The sequence below is a fragment of the Vicugna pacos genome, chromosome 11 (genome assembly GCF_048564905.1).
Source record: "Vicugna pacos chromosome 11, VicPac4, whole genome shotgun sequence".
Taxonomy (NCBI): domain Eukaryota; kingdom Metazoa; phylum Chordata; class Mammalia; order Artiodactyla; family Camelidae; genus Vicugna; species Vicugna pacos.
Window position 1 is genome coordinate 93,819,046 of NC_132997.1, and position 19,514 is coordinate 93,838,559.

Here is a 19,514-nt window from a genome sequence, read left to right on the forward strand (position 1 = left end):
AAGTAGGGTTCCTTCTGGATATATGCCCAGGAGCAGGATTACTGGGTCCTATGGTAAGTCTACTCCTAGTCTTTTGAGGAATCTCCATACTGTTTTCCACAGTGGCTGCACCAACCTGCATTCCCACCAGCAGTGTAGGAGGGTTCCCTTTTCTCCACAGCCTCTCCAGCATTTGTCATTTGTGGACTTTTGAATGATGGCCATTCTGACTGGTGTGAGGTGATACCTCATTGTAGTTTTGATTTGCATTTCTCTGATAATTAGTGATACTGAGCATTTTTTCATGTGCCTATCGATCATTTATATGTCTTCCTTGGAGAATTGCTTGTTAGGTCTTCTGCTCGTTTTTGGGTTGGGCTGTCTGTTAGGGGAAATTGTCTTGTTTGTCTCTGGAGGGAACTTCAGCAGCCTGCTGGCAATTGTTTCCCTCTCCCTAGCCATCTCTTTGTGCTTGGATGACATTCAGTACGTCCATGGTTTGTTCAAGTTTAAGGGTCAGCTTCAGGTTTGAAAGTAACATGAAGAGGTGCTCAGTGGAAAGGTAGTCTCCAGGACAACCTCAGGTCCGACGGAGCGGGTCCCTCGTAGGGTTGAACAGTCCAAGGTGGCACCTTGGCGGGGCTGGGAAGCTGTCTCTGGTGGTCTGCGCCCTCAGGGGCTCAGTCCATCCCAGTGGCCCCTGGGGATGCAGGCTGTGGGCTTCCCTTCTTCCCAGCTGCATCCCAAGGCTGGGTTCAGCAATTGAATTTCTGGCTTTGAGGGGCTCCAGTTAGAAATCATGTGTAGGTTTGCCCCCACCCAAGGAGTCTGTAAAATAGCTTCTTGGAGATAAAATGTGATGAACAGGCTTGGATCAGATCCTCTTGCTGCAGAACCTTAACCAGAACCCAGAAGTCTTTCCCTGAAAGAATTCTGAATCTCACTCAGACCTCAGGACGACTTCCTTCAGGAGACACAGAAGAGAGTCAATTTTCCTATCTCTTTCTAGGATCTGATTCTGGTTTGGCACTGAGGCTGGTGAATGGAAGTGACAGGTGCCAAGGCCGGGTGGAGGTCCTGTACCAAGGCTCCTGGGGCACCGTGTGTGATGACAGCTGGGACATTAACGATGCCAACGTGGTCTGCAGGCAGCTGGGCTGTGGTTGGGCCACGTCGGCCCCAGGAAATGCCCTGTTCGGCCAGGGCTCAGGGCCAATTGTCCTGGATGAGTTGCGCTGCTCAGGGAATGAGACTTACCTGTGGAGCTGCCCCCACAACCCCTGGAACACCCACAACTGTAGGCACTATGAGGATGCTGGGGTCATCTGCTCAGGTGGGCTTCCAAGGCTTTGAATCTCTGTTTTAGTGTGAGTTTCTCCAAAAAACTGCTCTTCTTTGCCCTGGGCTCTCGTTATCCTGAGTGTCCCTGAAAGATGAGTAATTTCCTAATGGCATCAGTGGTTATAGTGGCATCCTGGGTTTCATGTGTCTGAAGTATCACTTTCTCAGTGGCCCCTGGAGCAGACAAGGGTGCAGAGGACACTAAAGTTGTAAGAATGAATTCCCCCAAAACCTTTTGTGTGTGTGTGTGTGTCTGTGTGTGTGTATGTCTGTGTAGACTAATATCTGAGGTTGACATTTAATATTCAGCTCTCCTGGACAAGTCCCAGATCACCCTTCTCCGGCCAGGGAGGGGCGGGCCCTCAGCAACTCTCTCAGGAGCCTGAAGGGTTCACTGCAGCACATCCTGGGCGCCCAGGCTGACCCTGTGTCCTCTTTCTTGCAGCTTCGCCAATCGATCCTACCATCGGAGGTGAGTCCCTGCAAAGCAACCCAGCAAGATTCCTCTCTGCAAACCCCCCCTCAGTTCCCAGAAGGAGAAGGAGGAGGGCAGGCCTCTCCTGGGGAGGGGTGTCCCTGGGAGGACTCTGGAATTTGTTTCCGTGACCAGCTGAGCTCCCAGGACCCTGGCTGTCACTCAGCTCTGCCTGGAGGGCCCCTCTGGTCTCCTACCATCACCTGCTGCCTCTGCTCCTTAAGGGACCCTGTAGGGGAACAGGATTTGTTCCCCTGGTCATTTTGGATGACAATAACTATCCCAGTCATCCCGTGGAGCGCTGTGACCATGTTACTGACATGGCCAAGCGGCACTCCTACAAATGATTGTCTGTTAAAGGATTCCCTCGCATTGAGAGCAATCCCCAAAATGATCTTCATGGCACAGCGAACATATCTGGTGCCAAATATGTTGGGAAGTGCTGTGTACTCCAGCCCATTTGGACAGCCACAGTGTAAGTGGGAAAGGTCAAGGCTCTGAGAAGTCCTGCAGAAAGAAAAAGGATTTAGTTTCTCTATCGACCATGGAATTAAAGAATTATCCAACAATATCCTAACACTGCTTCATTTTCTTTCTAGATGTCCTGGGTCCATCAACTACCACCACAGAGAGTAAGTGTCACATTTTCCCTCCTGAGCTGTAGGGCACGGGTTTCTCATCCCCATGCTTGGCTGTCCGTGCAGTGGTGCCTACACCTGCAATGTCCACCTGTACCTGCACCCCCCCTGCTGGCTTCCCGCGCACCCCAGCCCCCACCCAGGGCCAACACAGAGCTTGCACATGCTCAGCCCTCACGTCTCCCCTGTCCCCGAGAGGACTTTTGCTTTAATTAAGGAAATCTCCTTCCCCTTCTTTGAAGTGAATGAGGTAAGTGGTTCTTAAAAGAATAGACTTCATGACCTTTACTTCCTGGAGTCAGATATAATAAGTGTTGCTGAGGACATGGAGAAATCAGAACCCTCATCCACTGCTAGTGGGAACGTAAAATGGAGCGTGCAGTTTGAGATGAAGCCTGGTGATTCCTCAGAAAGTTATGTCCCAGCTATTCTACTCGTAGACATATACTCAGGAGGAAGGAAAGCATATGTCTGCACAGAAACTTACATACAGATGTTCGTGGGTAGCAGCATTATTCCTAATGGCCCCAAAGTGGAAACAGCCTGAATGTTCATTATGGTGAATGGACAAACAGAATATGGTATATCCATACAGTGGAATATTACTTGGCAATAAAAAGACATGAAGTCCTGGTACACGTGCATACATGCTACAACACGGAGGAACATTGAAAAGATTATGCTCAGTGAAAGAAACCAGTCACAAAAGACCACATATTGTATGATTCCATTTATATGAAATGTCCAGAATAGACAAATCTATACAGACAGTGGATTAGTGGTTGCCTAAGGCTGGGGGTTTTGGGGGAAAATGGAAAGTGACTGATGTTGGGCACAGGGATTCTCTTTGGAGTGATGAAAATGCTCTAAAATTGACTGTGATGCTGATTGCAGAGCTCTGAATATACTACAAATCATAAAGTTCTAAACTTTGGAAAAAATAAGAGTTATGAATGAGGAAAAAAAAGTTTTAATTTAGATCACTACTGAGGAGTACATATGTATTTTTAAGCGGTCTATTAAAATAAACTAACCAACAAAAAGTTTGAATGCATTCTATCACTCTCTGGTAAATAATAACAGCTAACATTGTTGGGTGCTTGTTACATGCTGGGCACTGTTCTAAGGGTTTACATGTATTATCTCATTTAACATCTATCAGAATCTGATCACGATCACTCCCGTTTTTCAGAGGAGGAAACTGAGGCAGAGAGGTTAGGTAACTTGCTCAGGATCACGGAGCTGATAAAGGCAGAGCCAAGATGCAAGCCCTTCTGTGGCAGAAACCTTGTGTCTGACCCCCCTTTGCACTGCTTCTTGTCAAGCAGCATGTGTTACCGTCCCCGCGTGAAACTAGAGAAGGGCTTCAGGGACGTGTTGCCCATTGTCCTTATCTGGGCAATACAAGGCAGCAAGAGGGGGAGAAGAGGGGACACACCCTGGCCCTGGGTTTGCCACCAGCACCCTGGGGGTCCTGGTGACTCACCTTGCTGAGCCAACACCTGCGCAGCCGAGGGTGAGGGAGTCTGGGCTCTGTGATGCTGGGGCTTCTTCCAGGTGGATCAGGTAGCACTTGTACCCTCATCAGTGCTGTTTGGTGACCCTGGGGATGAGGAGAGACCTAGGGGTTATTGATTGGCCTTTGGGATTTGCTGTGGGACAAGGCCATCACCTTTCACAACATGAGTCTTTCAGATGCCAGCTTGAGATTAGTTAGTGGGAACTCTTCCTCCTGTCCCGGATGTGCCGGGCATGTGGAAATTCACCGTGATGGCCAGTGGGGGAAGAATCTGTGATGATAACTGGGGCATTCAGGATGCCCAGGTAGTCTTCAGGCAGCTGGGCTGTGGACAGGCAGTGTCAGCCCCAGGAAATGCCTATTTTTGGCTCTGGCTCTGGCCCCATCACCTTGGATGATGCTGAGTGCTCAGGGGTGGAATCTATGCTCTGGCAGTGCCGGAACCAAGGCTGGTTCTCCCAAAATTGTGCCCACTCCAAAGATGCTGGAGTCTTTTGCTCAAGTATTGCATGATGTCGCTCATGGAAGGCCCACCTCTGACCCCCTACAAGTGAAAGCTGGAGGCAGTAGCTAATGGTGTCTGCGGTTCAGTTCAGGGGGTGGGGGCACGCAGGAGCTTTCCAGCCTACCCCCTTGGCCTGTCCACTCCAGGAGGCCATGCAGGGCCCACTTGCTCTCCGGTGAGGCGGGGGTCATTATGCTGAACACACAGCTGGTGCCCAATGTGTTTCATTCTCCCATTTGCTTTGTGACCTTTAGCAACGAATTCATCTTGCTAAGCCTCAGTTTCCTCGTTTATTAAGAGATGGTCAGGATAGAACCTGCTTCCAATGGTGATTAGAGAATTGAATGCAATTGCATGTGAACCCTTAGAACAGCTCTGGACAAGTAGGAAGTGATGAATAAATGACGGCGTTATGACCTTGGCTGTGCCGCTGATGACCCCGCATAATGATGGGGCTGAGGGAGCCACTGTGGAAACCCACGTAGGTCCCCTCCTGACATCACAGGCCTCCACAGCAGTAACTCAGGGGACCAGGGGTGCACTCACTGATTTCCAGCCACACTTTAGTGACCGCTTTCTTTCTATCCGTTTTTAGGAGCCTCCTCAGCAGCAACACCCGGTAAGTACCTGTGGTTTCCATCTCACTGCCTGGCTGCCCCTCCCTGCTGCTGGTCCCTGGGCTGCAGGTCATGTCGTTCACTCTCCAAAGTGTTTGCCTCTCCTGCCTTTCCTGGCTCGCGGCGTCCCCTGCAGCTGATGTCCCAGGCCGAGGAGAGCTGGGCCTCTCCCTAGGGTTTCCCTGTTAGGAGCCTGGTCAGTCTAAGATTCCGATCTCTGGTCGGTCCCCAGGAGAGGCCAGGCCCCTCGCCCCGTTTTGGTCCCGCCCGCCCCACCCCTGGTTTTGGTCCCGCCCGCCCCACCCCTGGTTTTGGTCCCGCCCTTCCCCTTGGACACTAGACCCTGGTCAGTGCCAGCTGGAAGGAGCCTGCTTCATTGCTGAGCTCGTGTGTAACCAGCCAAAGCTCCTGATTGGCTGCCCCTGAGCTGCTGCCAAAGCCCTGAGTTTCTTCCTCTCCATCCCCACCTCACCTCCTCACCACCTGGCTTCCCGTCCCCTCCCCTTCCCTCTGCAGTGCAGCTAGAATTGTCTTTACGAATAGCCAGTGTCATTTCCAGCCTTGAGACTGATTCCTCAGGGCCTCCTGGGCACAGATCCTCACTGCTCAGGGCCGCCTCTAGGGCTCTCCATGACCCACGCCGCTTGTCTGGGGGGTCCCCACTTCCCTCTCCTGCCTGCTCCATCCGCACCGAGGTTCCCCAAATGTGCCAGGTACTCTCATACCTCGGCACGCGTTGTTCCCTCTGCCGGGAACACCCCTTTTCACCTTTTTGCCTCACCTCCCTGATTGCCTGACCGCCTTTCCCTGCTCATCTGGGTCTGGAACCAAGGCTCCAGGCTCCTGCCACTTCCTGGGCTTTACTCCACCCCAGCCCCATCCCGCTGCACTGGGATTCGCTCCTTGCCATCCCCTCCTCTAGGCTGGGTGCTCCCTGAGGGCCAGGCCTGTATCCAGCATCTCACTGTGAACCCAGGGTTGGTACGTTTCTGGCACAGAGCCAGCAAGCACTCAACGATAGCTATCTTTTCTCTCTGTCAACAGATTTTTTTCACAACAACACTCGGCCAGCCGGTAAGTTCTGAGCTCCCTGAGAAGTCCCCTTTGCCTTTTCCTCAATGACAGTGACACAGGGAGGGATGACAAGAATGATGTGGAGATGGCTTCCCTAAGTGTAGCCTCCCACGAGGGGCACCCGGCTGATCCTCAGTGGATCATCTGGGCCTAGGCACCTCCTGGCGGGTTTCTGTCTTGGGAACCGTGGAAACATTTCCCGCAGGTGACTGTGCAACGTGCACTGCAGGTCATCAGCCTTTCCATTTTGTCCCAACAGCAAATTATTCCTGCGGGGGCTTCCTTTCCCAGTCCTCAGGGAACCTCCACAGCCAGTTCTACCCTGAGAACTATCCGAACAACGCCAAGTGTGTGTGGGACATTGAAGTTGAAAACAATTACCGTATAACTGTGGTCTTCACAGATGTCCAGTAAGTGTGTGGGGGGACCTAGCACTTCAAAAGACGTATGTGTCCCATTGACTTTTGGGGGTTCAATTTCTGACTGAGCACAGGGGCAGCCGTGGAGGTGGGGCCAGGACAAGGGCCCGGGTTTAAAGTTGCAGCTCTGTCACTAACTTGCTATGTGATCACAAGAAATCACTTAACTTCTTAAAAGAGGAGAGTCAGATAGCTACGGTCCTCCCCTCACTGGTTACTGGGAAGGTCACAATAGAAAGTATATGAAAATACCTGGAAAATGTCATCCCATGGAAGGGATTGTTGTTAGGAGTAATAATAACACACAGAATCCTAGTAACAATCACACCAGTTTTTCTGAACCCGTTTGTCTGCACTCCCCCCTTTTTTCGGGGTGAATTCCAGGGGGCAGGCAGAGGTGGGGAAATCACTGTTGGAGAGGTTAGGTTAACCTGCTCCTCATCCAGCGAAGAGTGGGAACCACTGTTTTAAGCAGAGGAGACATCATCAGTACCACATCGATACATGACTGGTTCAAGGAGGGGGTGACCTCACTGGGGAACCACTATTTTCTAGCGTCCAGGGAAAGGGGACCACCATTTGCTCTCGAACAGCCATCACTGAGCAAAACAGTTCTCACTCTTGATTTCTGGTTGCAGTGGCCTTGGGAGTCTCTGTGCTGGAAATTCATTTGAGGTTTTGCAAAAGATACAGTATTATTTTAATCTCTTCATTGTTACAATTCATTTTGGATTTGGGGGACTGCACTTGTGGCTGGTGAGCTCCTATGGAGGAAGGTTGACCATGACTGGTTCTTCAGCCAGCATCTTTGAACAGTGACCACCACCGTCTGTTATATCATTTATATCCATACATTATATCATTTGAGCCTCACAACAGCTCTCTTCAGTGTACGTGGATTGGGAGATTTCACCTTTGTAAATAAGAAACGATCTTCAGAGATGTTATTTGACTTGTCCAATATTTATTTGTTCAATTATTTGTTTCCATCAGTAAGAATTCATGGATATTTATTTTATTCTATGGCAAACTGGGGTCTTTTTGATCAAAGAAAAAGTCTAAGGCAGGATGTGATCCTTTCTCACATGATGCAGAGGGCTGTCAGGGGAGGGGCCACAGACATCATGTGTGTGACCCCAAAATGCAGAATTAAGACCTGTACCTGGAAGCCATGGGAAGATGAATTTCCATTCAATTTAAGAACATCTGACAAACTAGTGGTTATCAGTGGGGAGAGGGCAGGGGGAAGGGGCAATTTAGTGGCAGGGAATTAAAAGGTACCAACTAGTATATAAAAAATGAGCTACAAGGACATATGGTACAACATGGGGAATACAGCAACTATTTTGTAAAAACTATAAGTAAAATATAACGTTTAAAAATTGTGAATCACTATATTGCACACCTGTAACATATATTATACATCAACTGTAGGTCAATTGAAAAAAAGAAAATCTCTTATTTTCAATGATTAACTTTGTTGGGGTTTCTGCCTTAGAAAGGTGTGACCGCTCTCACAGCGATCTGATCCCCTGCACCAAATCCTGGTTTAAAGTGAAGCCAAAACTGTGTGTTCCGTCCCTGCAGGCTTGAAGGCGGCTGTAACTACGATTACATTGAAGTGTTCGACGGCCCCTACCACAGCTCCCCGCTCCTCGCCCGGGTCTGTGACGGTGCAAGGGGCTCCTTCACCTCCTCGTCCAACTTCATGTCCATCCGCTTCGTCAGTGATAGCAGCATCACGAGGAGAGGGTTCTGGGCTGAATACTACTCCAGTCCTTCCCCTCAGAACACAAGTAAGTCCCTGATGGTCTGGGGTGGGGCTCCTCTGAGAGCCTTCTGCTGCTCAGACCCCTGTGGCTGTGAAGTAAGAAGCCAGAAACACCTTGTCAGGTCACCAAGGCTCCATCCAGCACAGAAAGGGGTCAAAAGCGGGGGGTCTTGGCACTGTGGCTGCTCAGAAATGGCCGATGGTGGCCTATTGGCCTTTCTGTGGTCAGCAGAGACTAGGAAGAAGGGGCAAGACGATGCTTTCAGCACCTACTGAGATGTCAGTGCTGAGGGCCATGTGGCTTGAGGCCTTGTGACCGTCCCAGAATGAGGGACACTGAGATCATTTCCTGAGACCCAGCACATCTGGCTGCTACCCTGAGATGGATGGAGCTGGTCACTCAGCCATATCTGGCAGAGGCCAAGGGCCACAGTCTGAACCGTTAAATGGATTGATTTACAGACCGGCCGGGGACCGGGCCAGGCGCTGTGCTGGCTTTCTTGCAGGCAGGATTTGAAGCTCTGACCCGCCCCATGGCTAAAGGACCGATGTTTAGGTCCATAGCTAAGGATGTTGATTTCACAACATCCCCACAACCCACCACCCAGTGCTACTTCACTCTATGGATAAATGGTAACTTGGCAAAACATTTCACTCATTTCACATCCTGCCTCCATTTCTCCATCAGAGGAACCCTAAGTCCTTGTGTCCTCCCAGGGCTGTCGTGAGAGGGAGACTGACTTGGTCACAGGGCACGTGGGGTGGCGGGGAGCCGGGTCCTGAGGGGACCATTTGCCCACCATCTTGGTCTCTGCACCTTTATATGGGCTCGGAGGGCGCTGACTGACTGCACTGTCCACCCTCGGTCCCCAGAGCTGCTCTGCCTGCCGAATCACATGCGAGCCAGCGTGAGCAGGGGCTACCTCCAATCCCTGGGCTACTCTGCCTGGGACCTTGTCATTCCCAACTGGAACAGGAACCGCCAGTGTCAGCCCCAGATAACAAGCAGCCAGGTGACCTTCACGATTCCCTACTCCAGCTGCGGCACCGTCGAGCAGGTGAGCCTGGGGCTTCCCCTCCAGCTCCTGCTGAGCGAGCTTTCTTACAGTGATGTGTGCTGTGCTTTTTGAATTCTGGGGGCCCAGAAGACATGCTTACGGTATAACCAGCATGTATTTGGGATGAAGATATAAATTTGTTTCTTGGTGCCGCGATGTCCTTGTAGCCACATCCAAGTAGAAGAAAGGAGGAGGCAGGAAGTTCAGCAGGGGCTTTTTCCAGCATCCTTTAGCAGAGAGGGTGCCTGACAGGCTGTGATCAGGTCGGCAAGGACCACAGCAGCTCCCGGGGCAGCTCCAGGTTTGGATGGTTCTGGCACTTACACAGGTTGGGGTGGGTGGGTGAGAGAGGTGGGTACCTCATTCAGGGAAAGAATGCAAACACATACTTTTAGAAATCTTACATAAACACACAGCTGTTCCAGTGCATTGCTAAGCCTTGGAGGAACCCGTGTCAGCGGGGACCCTGAAGCTCAAGCGTCATTAGCTTCACAGGACATTGGTGTCTGCAGCTGCCGTGTGTTGAGTTGTCACCGTCTAGGGGATCAACTGTCTTGGTTGTCCCGGGACCTCGCAGCTTTTAGCACGGAGGAGTCCTGTGTCCCAGGCAACCCCTTGATCCTGTCACCCTACAAGTGGCAGACCCTGAGGTTAGCCCGTGTCCTACCACTCAAAGCCCCACCAAGACGGTGCAGCCTCCTCTCATCATCACCCCACTTTAAAAATAGGGAGACTGGGCCTCGAGGGGGCGAGCAGGTTGCCCGAGGCCGCTCAGCCAGGAAGTGGCAGGACTGATGTCAGACTGAGAATCTCCAAGATGCTCCGCTGAGTGAAAGCAGCCAGACACGCCTGATTCCCCACCTGCGACCCATTTACAGCATTGAGAAATGCAGAACCAGCGTCTGAGGGCAGCGAGCCCGCCTGCGGGGAGGGGCGGCCCGCGAGGGGCGCGGTGGCACTGCGGGGGCTGGTGGCGGCGCTGGGCATCTTGCTGAGGTGGGTTACTCTCAGAGCTCACTGAGCGGTACCCTGACAGGGGCTGCATTGAATTGTACGTACATCGATTTTCAATTCTCCATCCTAAGTTCTGAATTTTGGCTGCCACCTCAGTAATCACTTCAAGATTTTGTCAGTGAGGGAGCAGACGCGGGGCAGACACTTCTGTCAGGTTGAGGACTGCAGCAAATGTGCCCCCTGGAGTGCTCGCGTCTGTGCAAGGTGTGTGACACACACGTTCGGAGGGCTTGTCATTCACCAAAGACACACCGGGCGTCTGCTGCGGGCCAGGCTTGGCGCCCTGAGGAGGCTGTTCCTTAGCTGGCAGGGTCAGGAGAAACACCGGGGAGGGGCACTCATTAGCTAACCAGATTGGCCTGAGGGTCTGCAGTCGCCACTGTGGTCACCCATCTCCCTCTTGACAGTCCCCACAGACACGAGATCGCCTTCCCAGAGGAACTGAGTGGGTCAGGGAGACTCACAGGCAGAGAAGGGTACAGAAGAGTCAGGCCATGCAAACGTTCTGGTCGACCTGGCTTTCATATTTTGCCCTGTGAATCAGTTGTGTTGGATTCTGGTTTGTCATGAGTTTAGTTGGTAAGACTCAGGCCACAAAGGTGACCATCCCTGCTAGTTCTAGATGTGACATCTGCCAGTCCCATCCCTGTTGCTCCATCTCTGTCAGGAGCTGCCAAAGCCACGGGCCAGCCCTGGTCTTCTAACTTTTTTTTTAATTGAAGTATACAATGCTGTGTTAATTTCTGGTGTACAGCATAGTAATTCAGTTATTTCATATATATATTCCTGGTTGAGGGCAGCACATGCTACATCCTTATTCTTCTGTTATTTTAATACCTGTATCCGTACCAAACTGTGCCTCCGGGAAGCCAGTGTTTCCTTCATCCTTGCAACTCCCAGTGGCCCTGGTGTGGGGTAAGCCTTTATAATCAGATTATTAATGGCTCATACATATACCAAGCACTGAACTAGGAGTTCCACGTGAGTTTCAAAATTCTTGGAACAAGTTTTACTCGCATTTAATCATGAGGAAATGGAGGTTTACAGAGAATAAGCCACTCTCCCAAGGCCACGTGATCCTCAGCTGCGGAGCCGGGATCAAAAGCAGGGCAGCATGCCCCGTACCTGGTGTTTTCTGCATCTCCTCCAGGTGCCCATTTAGTGGGTGCCTGACAAATGTTGTTCATGTGGCCAAATTAATGAGGGATGCCAGGCGGAAGAGTCCGAGTCTCTGTGGGACAGCAGTTGACGTGTCTGCTAGACCTCCCGTTCCATCCTGAGTGCTTTCAAACTGAGCAGGTATCTAATCATGAATCCTAATTTAAAACCAGAGCTGCTTCTTATGATCAAGAAGTAAACCTGCCCTCCACATTCATTGTTTTCAGAGTCCAGCTTGACCATAGAAACCACAGACAAACATGGATTCTAAGAAAACCTTTATGTTAATGTGCAGAGTTAAATTGAAGGTACCTTGTTTGTTATTGAAAGAGTAACATGGCAATAATGTTTATATGGTTTATTTCTATAACCACTGGCACTCAAATATAAAGCTCCCAATCTTTTCCTTAAGAAAATATAAATAAACTTATTTACAAAACAGAAATAGACTCATAGACATAGAAAACAAACTATGGCTACCAGGGAGGAAGGGGGAGTGGAGGAATAAATTGGGAGTCTGGGATTTGCAGATACCAACTTCTATATATAAAATAGATAAACAACAAGGTCCTGCTGTATAGCACAGGGAACTATATTCAATACCTTGTAATAGCCTATAGTGAAAAAGAATATGAAAAGGAATATGTATATATGTATGTATAACTGAATTACTATGCTGTACACCAGATATTAACACAACATTGTAAACTGACTATACTTCAATTAAAAAAAAAAAGAAAAGAAACTATGAAGGGAGAAAATAATAGTGTATTTCCCGTAAAGGGATGGAAGTCATCCTCATTCTCACTAGACCTGAGCCCAAAGTGTGGGCTCTGGCGCCCCCTTCAGGCCAGAGCCTCCCTCTGCAAGGAGCGAAGGGAAACTCGTGGTCAGAGAGAGGGGGCAAGGGTCTAGGGGTGGCAAAATCACCTTAAGTTACTTGTTAAACGTTTCTCTTTTCACATGTTTTCTGGACAGGACAGACTCAGAGCTGAGTTCTGCAACTTCAGGCATGAAATGAAAGCCTTTCTAACACATTTTGTTCTAAAGAATAGTTTTATTTAGCTCATATAGGTGCTGGCTTCAGAAGGGAAACTGTCTTGTCTCCCAAACGACCAGGAATGAACTTTTGTTCCTGACAGTGTGCAGGGCTAAATGTGACTAAGTGACAGACTTTTTTTTTTTTAAGTAAGGCTTACATTTTAGGACTTCTGTTTAACCACTAGGGTATTATTTCTGTGTTCATTCTTGCAAAGGCATCCACAGCTGGTGGGAACTCATACCTTGCTAGAAGTTTGCTTCTGACGATCATCGCATTGGGAAGGGAAGAGTCCCCCAGTCTCCACCTGGTGATGCCGCTCTTGTGCTTGGCTCACCTGAGGCCAGATGGTCATGACCATGGGGTTTCCAGGGGCACCTGTTTGCCTGTGTCCTCTTGGCCATTTGAGCTGGCTGCTTCCGGCTCCACCCTTCATTCCTCTCAGGACTTTTGCTGGGCTTTTGTCCCCTGGACCTGCCTCCATTCCCTGGACATGTATTGATGCCACTGATGCTACTGTAAACAGTACACCAAGCCCTGGGAAAAGAGAGACGCTTACACATACCCTTTCCTTGAGATGCTCACAGACCACCAGGTGCAAGGCTCTTGTCTCTGGAAAGGTCACTCTTACAAGCAGATCTATCAAATGGCATGAGAGACCAACATTCTTAGGAGTTAGCTGTCCTTGGTGAAAGGCACAATAGGAAATGGTCCTGAGGTTTGGGGAGTGAAAAAGCAAAATGTGACAGGAAGTGCTCCAGCGTTGCCATGGCTCACCCGTTGGTCCATATGAGCCTCTGGGGAGGCTCCTACCCAGAGGTCAGAGACCCACCCCAGCTTTAACTGGGTCTCTGTCGCTTCTGGCTCCGGCAGCTTCGGACACCAAGCTGCAATAGCTACTGACCCATCCAAACAGCGCAGTGAAAACTGATCCCACCAGCCTCTCCCACATGACCGCCTCCCCTGATTTCTCCCAGCAACAGTGCGAATGAAACAGAACCAGCCAGAAGGGCCCTGAGCCATGGAGTCCAGACTCAACTTAGGTGTACAGCAGGGGTAGGGCTCATCTAGACTCGCCCATTTTTCCCTGATCAGCAGCTCCCAGAGGCGCCAACGCCTGGCTCACACTGTGGTCCCCATCACATGGTAGAGGAAAGGGGATGTGTGAAGGAAGGAGTCTTGCTGGTTAAGCGTATCTGTCCCGGGTAACGATAACCATGGCGATAGTCATGCGCCATCTCTTGTGGTTCCAGGAGGGTTATGAAATCTTGTTTCATCACTTCCTTCTCATTCTGCGCAAAACCAGCAATGAGATGCCCTTAGTCGGGACATTTGCCTGACTGCTCTCCTGCCTGCCTCTTCCAGGTGGACAATGACACCATCACCTATTCCAACTTCCTCAGAGCGGCTGTTTCAAGTGGCGTCATCAAGAGGAAGAAGGACCTCCACATCCGTGTCAGCTGCAAGATGCTGCAGAACACCTGGGTGAACACAGTGTACATTGCTAATGACACCATCGAGGTCAAGAACGTGCAGTATGGGAATTTTGACTTGAATGTGTCCTTTTATACGTCCTCTTCATTCTCTTATCCTGTGACCAGCAGCCCATACTATGTGGACTTGAACCAGAATTTGTACATTCAGGCTGAAATCCTCCATTCCAATACCTCCTTGGCCTTATTTGTGGACACCTGTGTGGCGTCACCACATCCCAGTGACTTTACATCTTTGACTTATGATCTAATCCGGAGCGGGTAAGGACATGTCTTCATGGGATAAGCTTCAACCTTTATCTGATAACTCAAACAGCACTAGCCCAGACCTCAAGAAATGCAGATTTGCTCCCAGTCGCTCAAGCTTAAGCAGTTAGGTTATCATCTCTGGGTGTCTGAAGAATTCAGCGACTTATCAGTGGTCACCAAGCAGGTTAGCTATAAAGTGAAACTGGACCAGATAACTGAATATTAAGGCAAGACTCACTATTAGAAAGACATGTGTGTTGTGGGAAAAACATTGATTCTGAAGCAGATTGAGGTTGAGATGCCAGCTCTGCTACATACTAGCTGTGTCACTCTGGGCAGAGGGTCGCACCTCTCTGAGCCACTTTCTTCAGCCATCAAATGAGCCTAGTGAAGCCCATGTCACAGCCTGTAGGAGGACTAAATGAGAAGGAGGAGATGGGGCCCCAGGCAAAGAGCATGCCCGGCACGAATGTTGCCTGAAGGTAGCAGGTGGTTTCCTCACCTCCATCTTCTGAGAATGGATGTTGTCAGAGTCCCTGGTTCCACCCAAGCTCAAGAGAAGCAGAGGTGAGGCGGTGGTGCCCATGCTGGGTCCAGGGGTGCCCAGGTTGAGCTGCTGCACCATAGTCCTCCTTCCCTGGGTGACAGGACTCTGGGGAAGTGGGATTTGCCTCTTCTGAGCTCATGCAGGGGCCCCAGGACACCGGCACATGCAGCGCTCATCCCTGCCCTGTCGTGTCTGGCCATCGGTGTGCGCACCGTCTCTCGGCTTACACGTCGACCTTGGCACCTCAGTAACAATTTCCTCCCATAGAAGTGGTGCTGACAGGGTGAGGGGCTCTGCTGGGAACGAGCCTTGGGAGGTTAAATTTCACACCTCCCGGAGATCCTAGAAACAGCATCTCTTTCCAGGCACAGTTTGAATTTGTGTCAGATGGGTGAGTAGATGTGGATCCTTGTCTTGCTCAGTTTAGGCAGTTGGTTCAGTTCACAGCAGCCCCACTGGCAGCAAAGATGTCGTAGAAGCTCACCCACATCCTCTTTCTACAGCAAGTAACAAGTTCACGTGTGAATTTATGTCAAATGAGATTAATGCAGATGCGTGAGAGATTTGGTCCTTTTCTGGATCTCAAGGTTCATTTTGGTCAAATTCAGGCGTGTGTGTGTATATAACGTGATGCACTCTTCTCAGAGGAGGGGGAGGTGCACGTGGGGGCAGACGGGTCCCAGCTGCGCCCGGGGCAGAGGGGCACTGGCTGCAGACCAGCCGCCTGGGCGCCCATGGCAATAACCCGGAGCCACTCCCGGCCACGCCCAGGCGTCTCCTGTAGGTTCTGTAGATTTGGTCTGCGCCGGGGCTCGGGTGCCTTATTTTCAGACTTTCCGCGGGGACTATGAACTGCAGTCTGGGTTCCGGAGCTCCGGCCCCCACAGACCACCCCGACGGCTGCGGCGTCAGTGCGGTTCCTGCCCGGCAGCCCCGGGTTCACCTGACCTCGTGTACGACTGTCCCAATGAGTCCCTGGGTCCTTCCCCTCTCAGCTTTGCTGCTAAGTGACCGCTGGGGGAAGGAACTTGGGCTTGGAGAGGACGTGGGTGCAGGGGAGGAGGGAGCGCTGAGAGGCACAGGGAAGGGAGGGCGTGGGCCCCGGGTCGCACTGCCCAGCGGAGTCAGGCTGCCCTGGTGACAGCTCCCACCACCGCAGACTTTTCCGCCCCACCCCCGGGCCAGTTTCCTTGCTCTTCTCTCTGCCCGCGTCCCCGCAGCCCTACCGCTGGGGGCGCCCGTGAGTCAGCGCGAGCTGCTTCCTCCGCGGGGGCCGCGGGGGGCGCCCTCGGCCATCTCCTAGGACAGCACCTTCCGGGGGACTCTAAGGTGGCTTTGCCCCGCACACCGGGGAGACGAGGTGCCTGAGGGGATGAGGACGTGGCTGGCACTGGAGCAGCAGGTCCTGGACGGCACTCAGGCCCGTGTGGAAAACGCCGCCGCCCGGGGCTCCGGGCAGCTGCAGGACCAGAGACACGGGAGCACCAAGCACACCAGAGAGCAGGCGACGGCCACTTGCCAGCCAGGCCCTGAGACCACAAAAGGGAAGGGAATGTCCCTTCCTCGAGCCCTCTCTCTGGCCGGGCTGCTTCCCTGACTCAGCGGCGGTATTGAGCTCACGGGTACTGAGCATGCGCTGTGCCGGAGGTGGGGGGGGTGGGGGGCTGCTGGTCCACCTGGACCCCTGGGCGGAGGTGCTGCCTCGAGATGCTGCCCATGTGCTAGGGCTGCCGGACCTCCCCGCGGGGCTGCAGGCGGTGTCTGAACCGCGCTGCGAAGGAAGGACGGAAGGAGGGAAGGAAGGAAGGAAGGAAGGAAGGAAGGAAGGAAGGAAGGAAGGAAGGAAGGCAGGCAGGCAGGCAGGCAGGCAGGCAGGCAGGCAGGCGTGGGCCTCGGGATCGGGCTGTGAAGATCCACGCCCTGCACGTCCCGCTCCTGCAGGCAGCGCCTTGGCCAGAGCTGACGGTTCCTCTCCTCTCCTTCCAGGTGTGTGAAGGACGAAACCTACCAGTCGTACCATCCGCCATCGCCCCACATGGTCCGCTTCAAATTCAGTTCCTTCCACTTCCTGAACCGCTTCCCCTCCGTGTACCTGCAGTGTAAGATGGTCGTGTGCAGGGCGAATGACTACTCTTCCCGCTGCCACAGAGGCTGCGTGGTGAGGTCCAAGAGGGACGTGGGTTCTTACCAGGAGAAGGTGGACATTGTCCTGGGACCCATCAAGCTGGAGGATGCCCCACAGGCTGAGAAGAAGATCCTGGGTAGGTGTACCCCCCCCCCCACCGTCTGCCAGTGAGCCATGGGCACTGGGGGTGTGTCTGTGGGCGTAGGTTCCACCTGGAACTGGGCACCTCCTGTGTGCCCGGCACACTGGGCTATGCCGTGCGGTACGGAGTTGAACTTGACTTGGTTCCCGTCTTCTTCCAAGGGCTTCTGGTCTCTGAGGGGAGGCCTGTGTAGGGTTTGGTTGAGAGAGTTCAGACCTGGGACACAGACACACCTGACACCTTTATCCTCTGGGTTCTGAACTCCCAGCCTCACACTCTTCATCCATAAAACAAGTTAATACTTGCCTCTGAGGACTTTTGAGAGAGTTACATAAAATAGTGTCAGTTACACTGCTTTGGCCCCCACCAGCTACAAGTCACTGGGTGCAAAGTGCGCTGATTTTGGTTTCTATTATTGACATTAACATTATTAACATTAATGATATTAAATAACATTAATATAATTTATATTAACCTTCATGATAACATTATTAATGATGATAATGACAACAAATGATAGCCCTGTTGGAGTGAAATCAGGGTCTGGGCAGGGCCTTGGGAGGCAGGCAGGACTGACACTGGAAAAGCCGTTTCATTTTCCTCAAGTAGAACGGGGAGCAGAGATCCTGCTGTGCTGCCTTCTTGTGGGTGTGGATGCACAAATGTGTGCAGAAAGTCTCCTACAATTTCTGGTCCAGGCCAGGCCAGGTCAACAAATGTGGTGGCCTTGGTGACAGGAGCAGGTGGGGTAGCAGGAGTTGTCACAAACCCTCCAGCAGTCACAGGCTCCACCCCCCGTAGGATCTTTGACAGCTCACTCTCCTCAGGGCCTGTGTTCTGAGCTTCCCCCCATGTCTGGCTTCTTTTCTGTTCTTTCCTGACACATTCAGCATTCCATGCATCTTTTGAAGGCCTATTATGTGCCAGGAGACATATAACCAAGTAGATCAAAATCCTTGCCCCAAGGGGCTTCCATTCCAGTGGGAGGGGACACAGTGCAGACAGAAGTCACCTGCATGGTACCCACCATGGGGCTGGAGCCGCAGAGAGAAGGAAGGCGGGGCAGGTGAGGGCAGGGGGGCCTATGGGGACACCTCTACGTCTCTTCCCACCGGTGCTGCAGTAACTTAAGGCCAGTGTCTCTCTTGCTGGGACTCTTGTACCCATTTCCCCTACTTGCTCCCCTCCCATCCTTCGGGGGCCTTGAGTCAGCTGAGTTATACAAAGCCCCACTCTGAATTCCTCTTCAGAACCCTTCCCCGCTCTTGTTGGCTGACAAGACACTGTGGACTCTCCCAGAGAGAGAATCAGCTGCCCTTTGGGGTCTGAAAGGTGCTCCTCTCTCCCTTACCTCCCCCGACCAGACAAATGGTCCTGATTGCCAGCACCCTGCCCTGGGACCACCCCCATCCTGACTTGTCTCCTTCTCCTTCCCTGCTGGGCTCATCCTGATTCCCAATTCTTCTTCCCAGATCTGCCCGTGGCCCACCTGGAGGAGGAGGCCAGTGCCAAGTGGAGCAACCACAGTGCCGCCATCTCCATTGGGACCTTTGTGGTCGTGGTCCTGGCCGTGGCAGCCTTCATACTGGGGAGAAGCACCCGTTCCTCTGGTGTCCAGCTTCTGAGTGCTGAGATGTGAAGCAGGAGAACACAGAGCAGACAGAGGCCCCTGGGCTCTGCAGCCCGAGTGAGGAAGGAAGGAGGAAACCAGGGTCCAGAGCTGGGCACCCAGAGCACCCAGCGCTCTTTACTCTGGCCCAGGGGCACGGCGGGGGCAGGTGGAGGTGGGGGTGAGAATGATGGGAGAGGGTTTTCCCAGAAACAGACGTGGTGGTGGGATAAAATGTCAGGCCAGCAGGTGCCGGAATCTAAAACCCTGCCTGCAGCTGTGAGCCCCTCACTAGTGGCAGCAGACCTTTCTCTGGATAGAATTTCTTTCCTGAGCTTTAATGAGCCAGATTCTTAGGCCTATAGTGTAATCTCAGCCTTTCCTTATTGTATCACATGCTTAATAAAGAACTTACTTCAAAGCAAATGTGGATTTGGTCACTGTTTCCAGAGGCTCACCTAAGCACTGGATCCCTTCAAGTTAAGCAGACAGGCAGGTCAGGCTCTCAGAAGAAATGAGAAAGGCCGCAGGGCCCTGCCCTATGGCCTCCAGACCTTCTAGGAAATAGGGAAGGTGTCCTTCTATGCTCTTGACAAGTTTTGGTTCTGCCCAAAGCAGGAAACACAGGGTGAAGCTTAGAGAAAGACCTGAATGCTAAGAGCATCATAAGTTGTAAATTAGAGCTGACTGCATCCATTCCTCCAGGAATCTGTGCATCTTCTGGTTTTTGACAACGTATCCA

The 19,514-nt window shown here is 51.8% G+C and overlaps 1 protein-coding gene across 1 annotated transcript in view; it reads left to right on the forward strand.

Moving 5' to 3' along the window:
• DMBT1 (deleted in malignant brain tumors 1) overlaps positions 1-19,198 on the forward strand; it is a 76,372-nt gene extending 57,174 nt beyond the window's left edge. Inside the window, 10 exon segments of the mRNA XM_072972407.1 lie at positions 959-1,312; positions 1,766-1,792; positions 2,395-2,427; positions 5,053-5,076; positions 6,408-6,558; positions 8,155-8,363; positions 9,212-9,396; positions 13,973-14,361; positions 16,883-17,157; positions 18,636-19,198. Coding sequence (XP_072828508.1) covers positions 959-1,312; positions 1,766-1,792; positions 2,395-2,427; positions 5,053-5,076; positions 6,408-6,558; positions 8,155-8,363; positions 9,212-9,396; positions 13,973-14,361; positions 16,883-17,157; positions 18,636-18,802 — 1,814 coding nt within the window. The 3' untranslated portion in view covers positions 18,803-19,198.
• Positions 19,199-19,514: the final 316 nt, after the last annotated feature.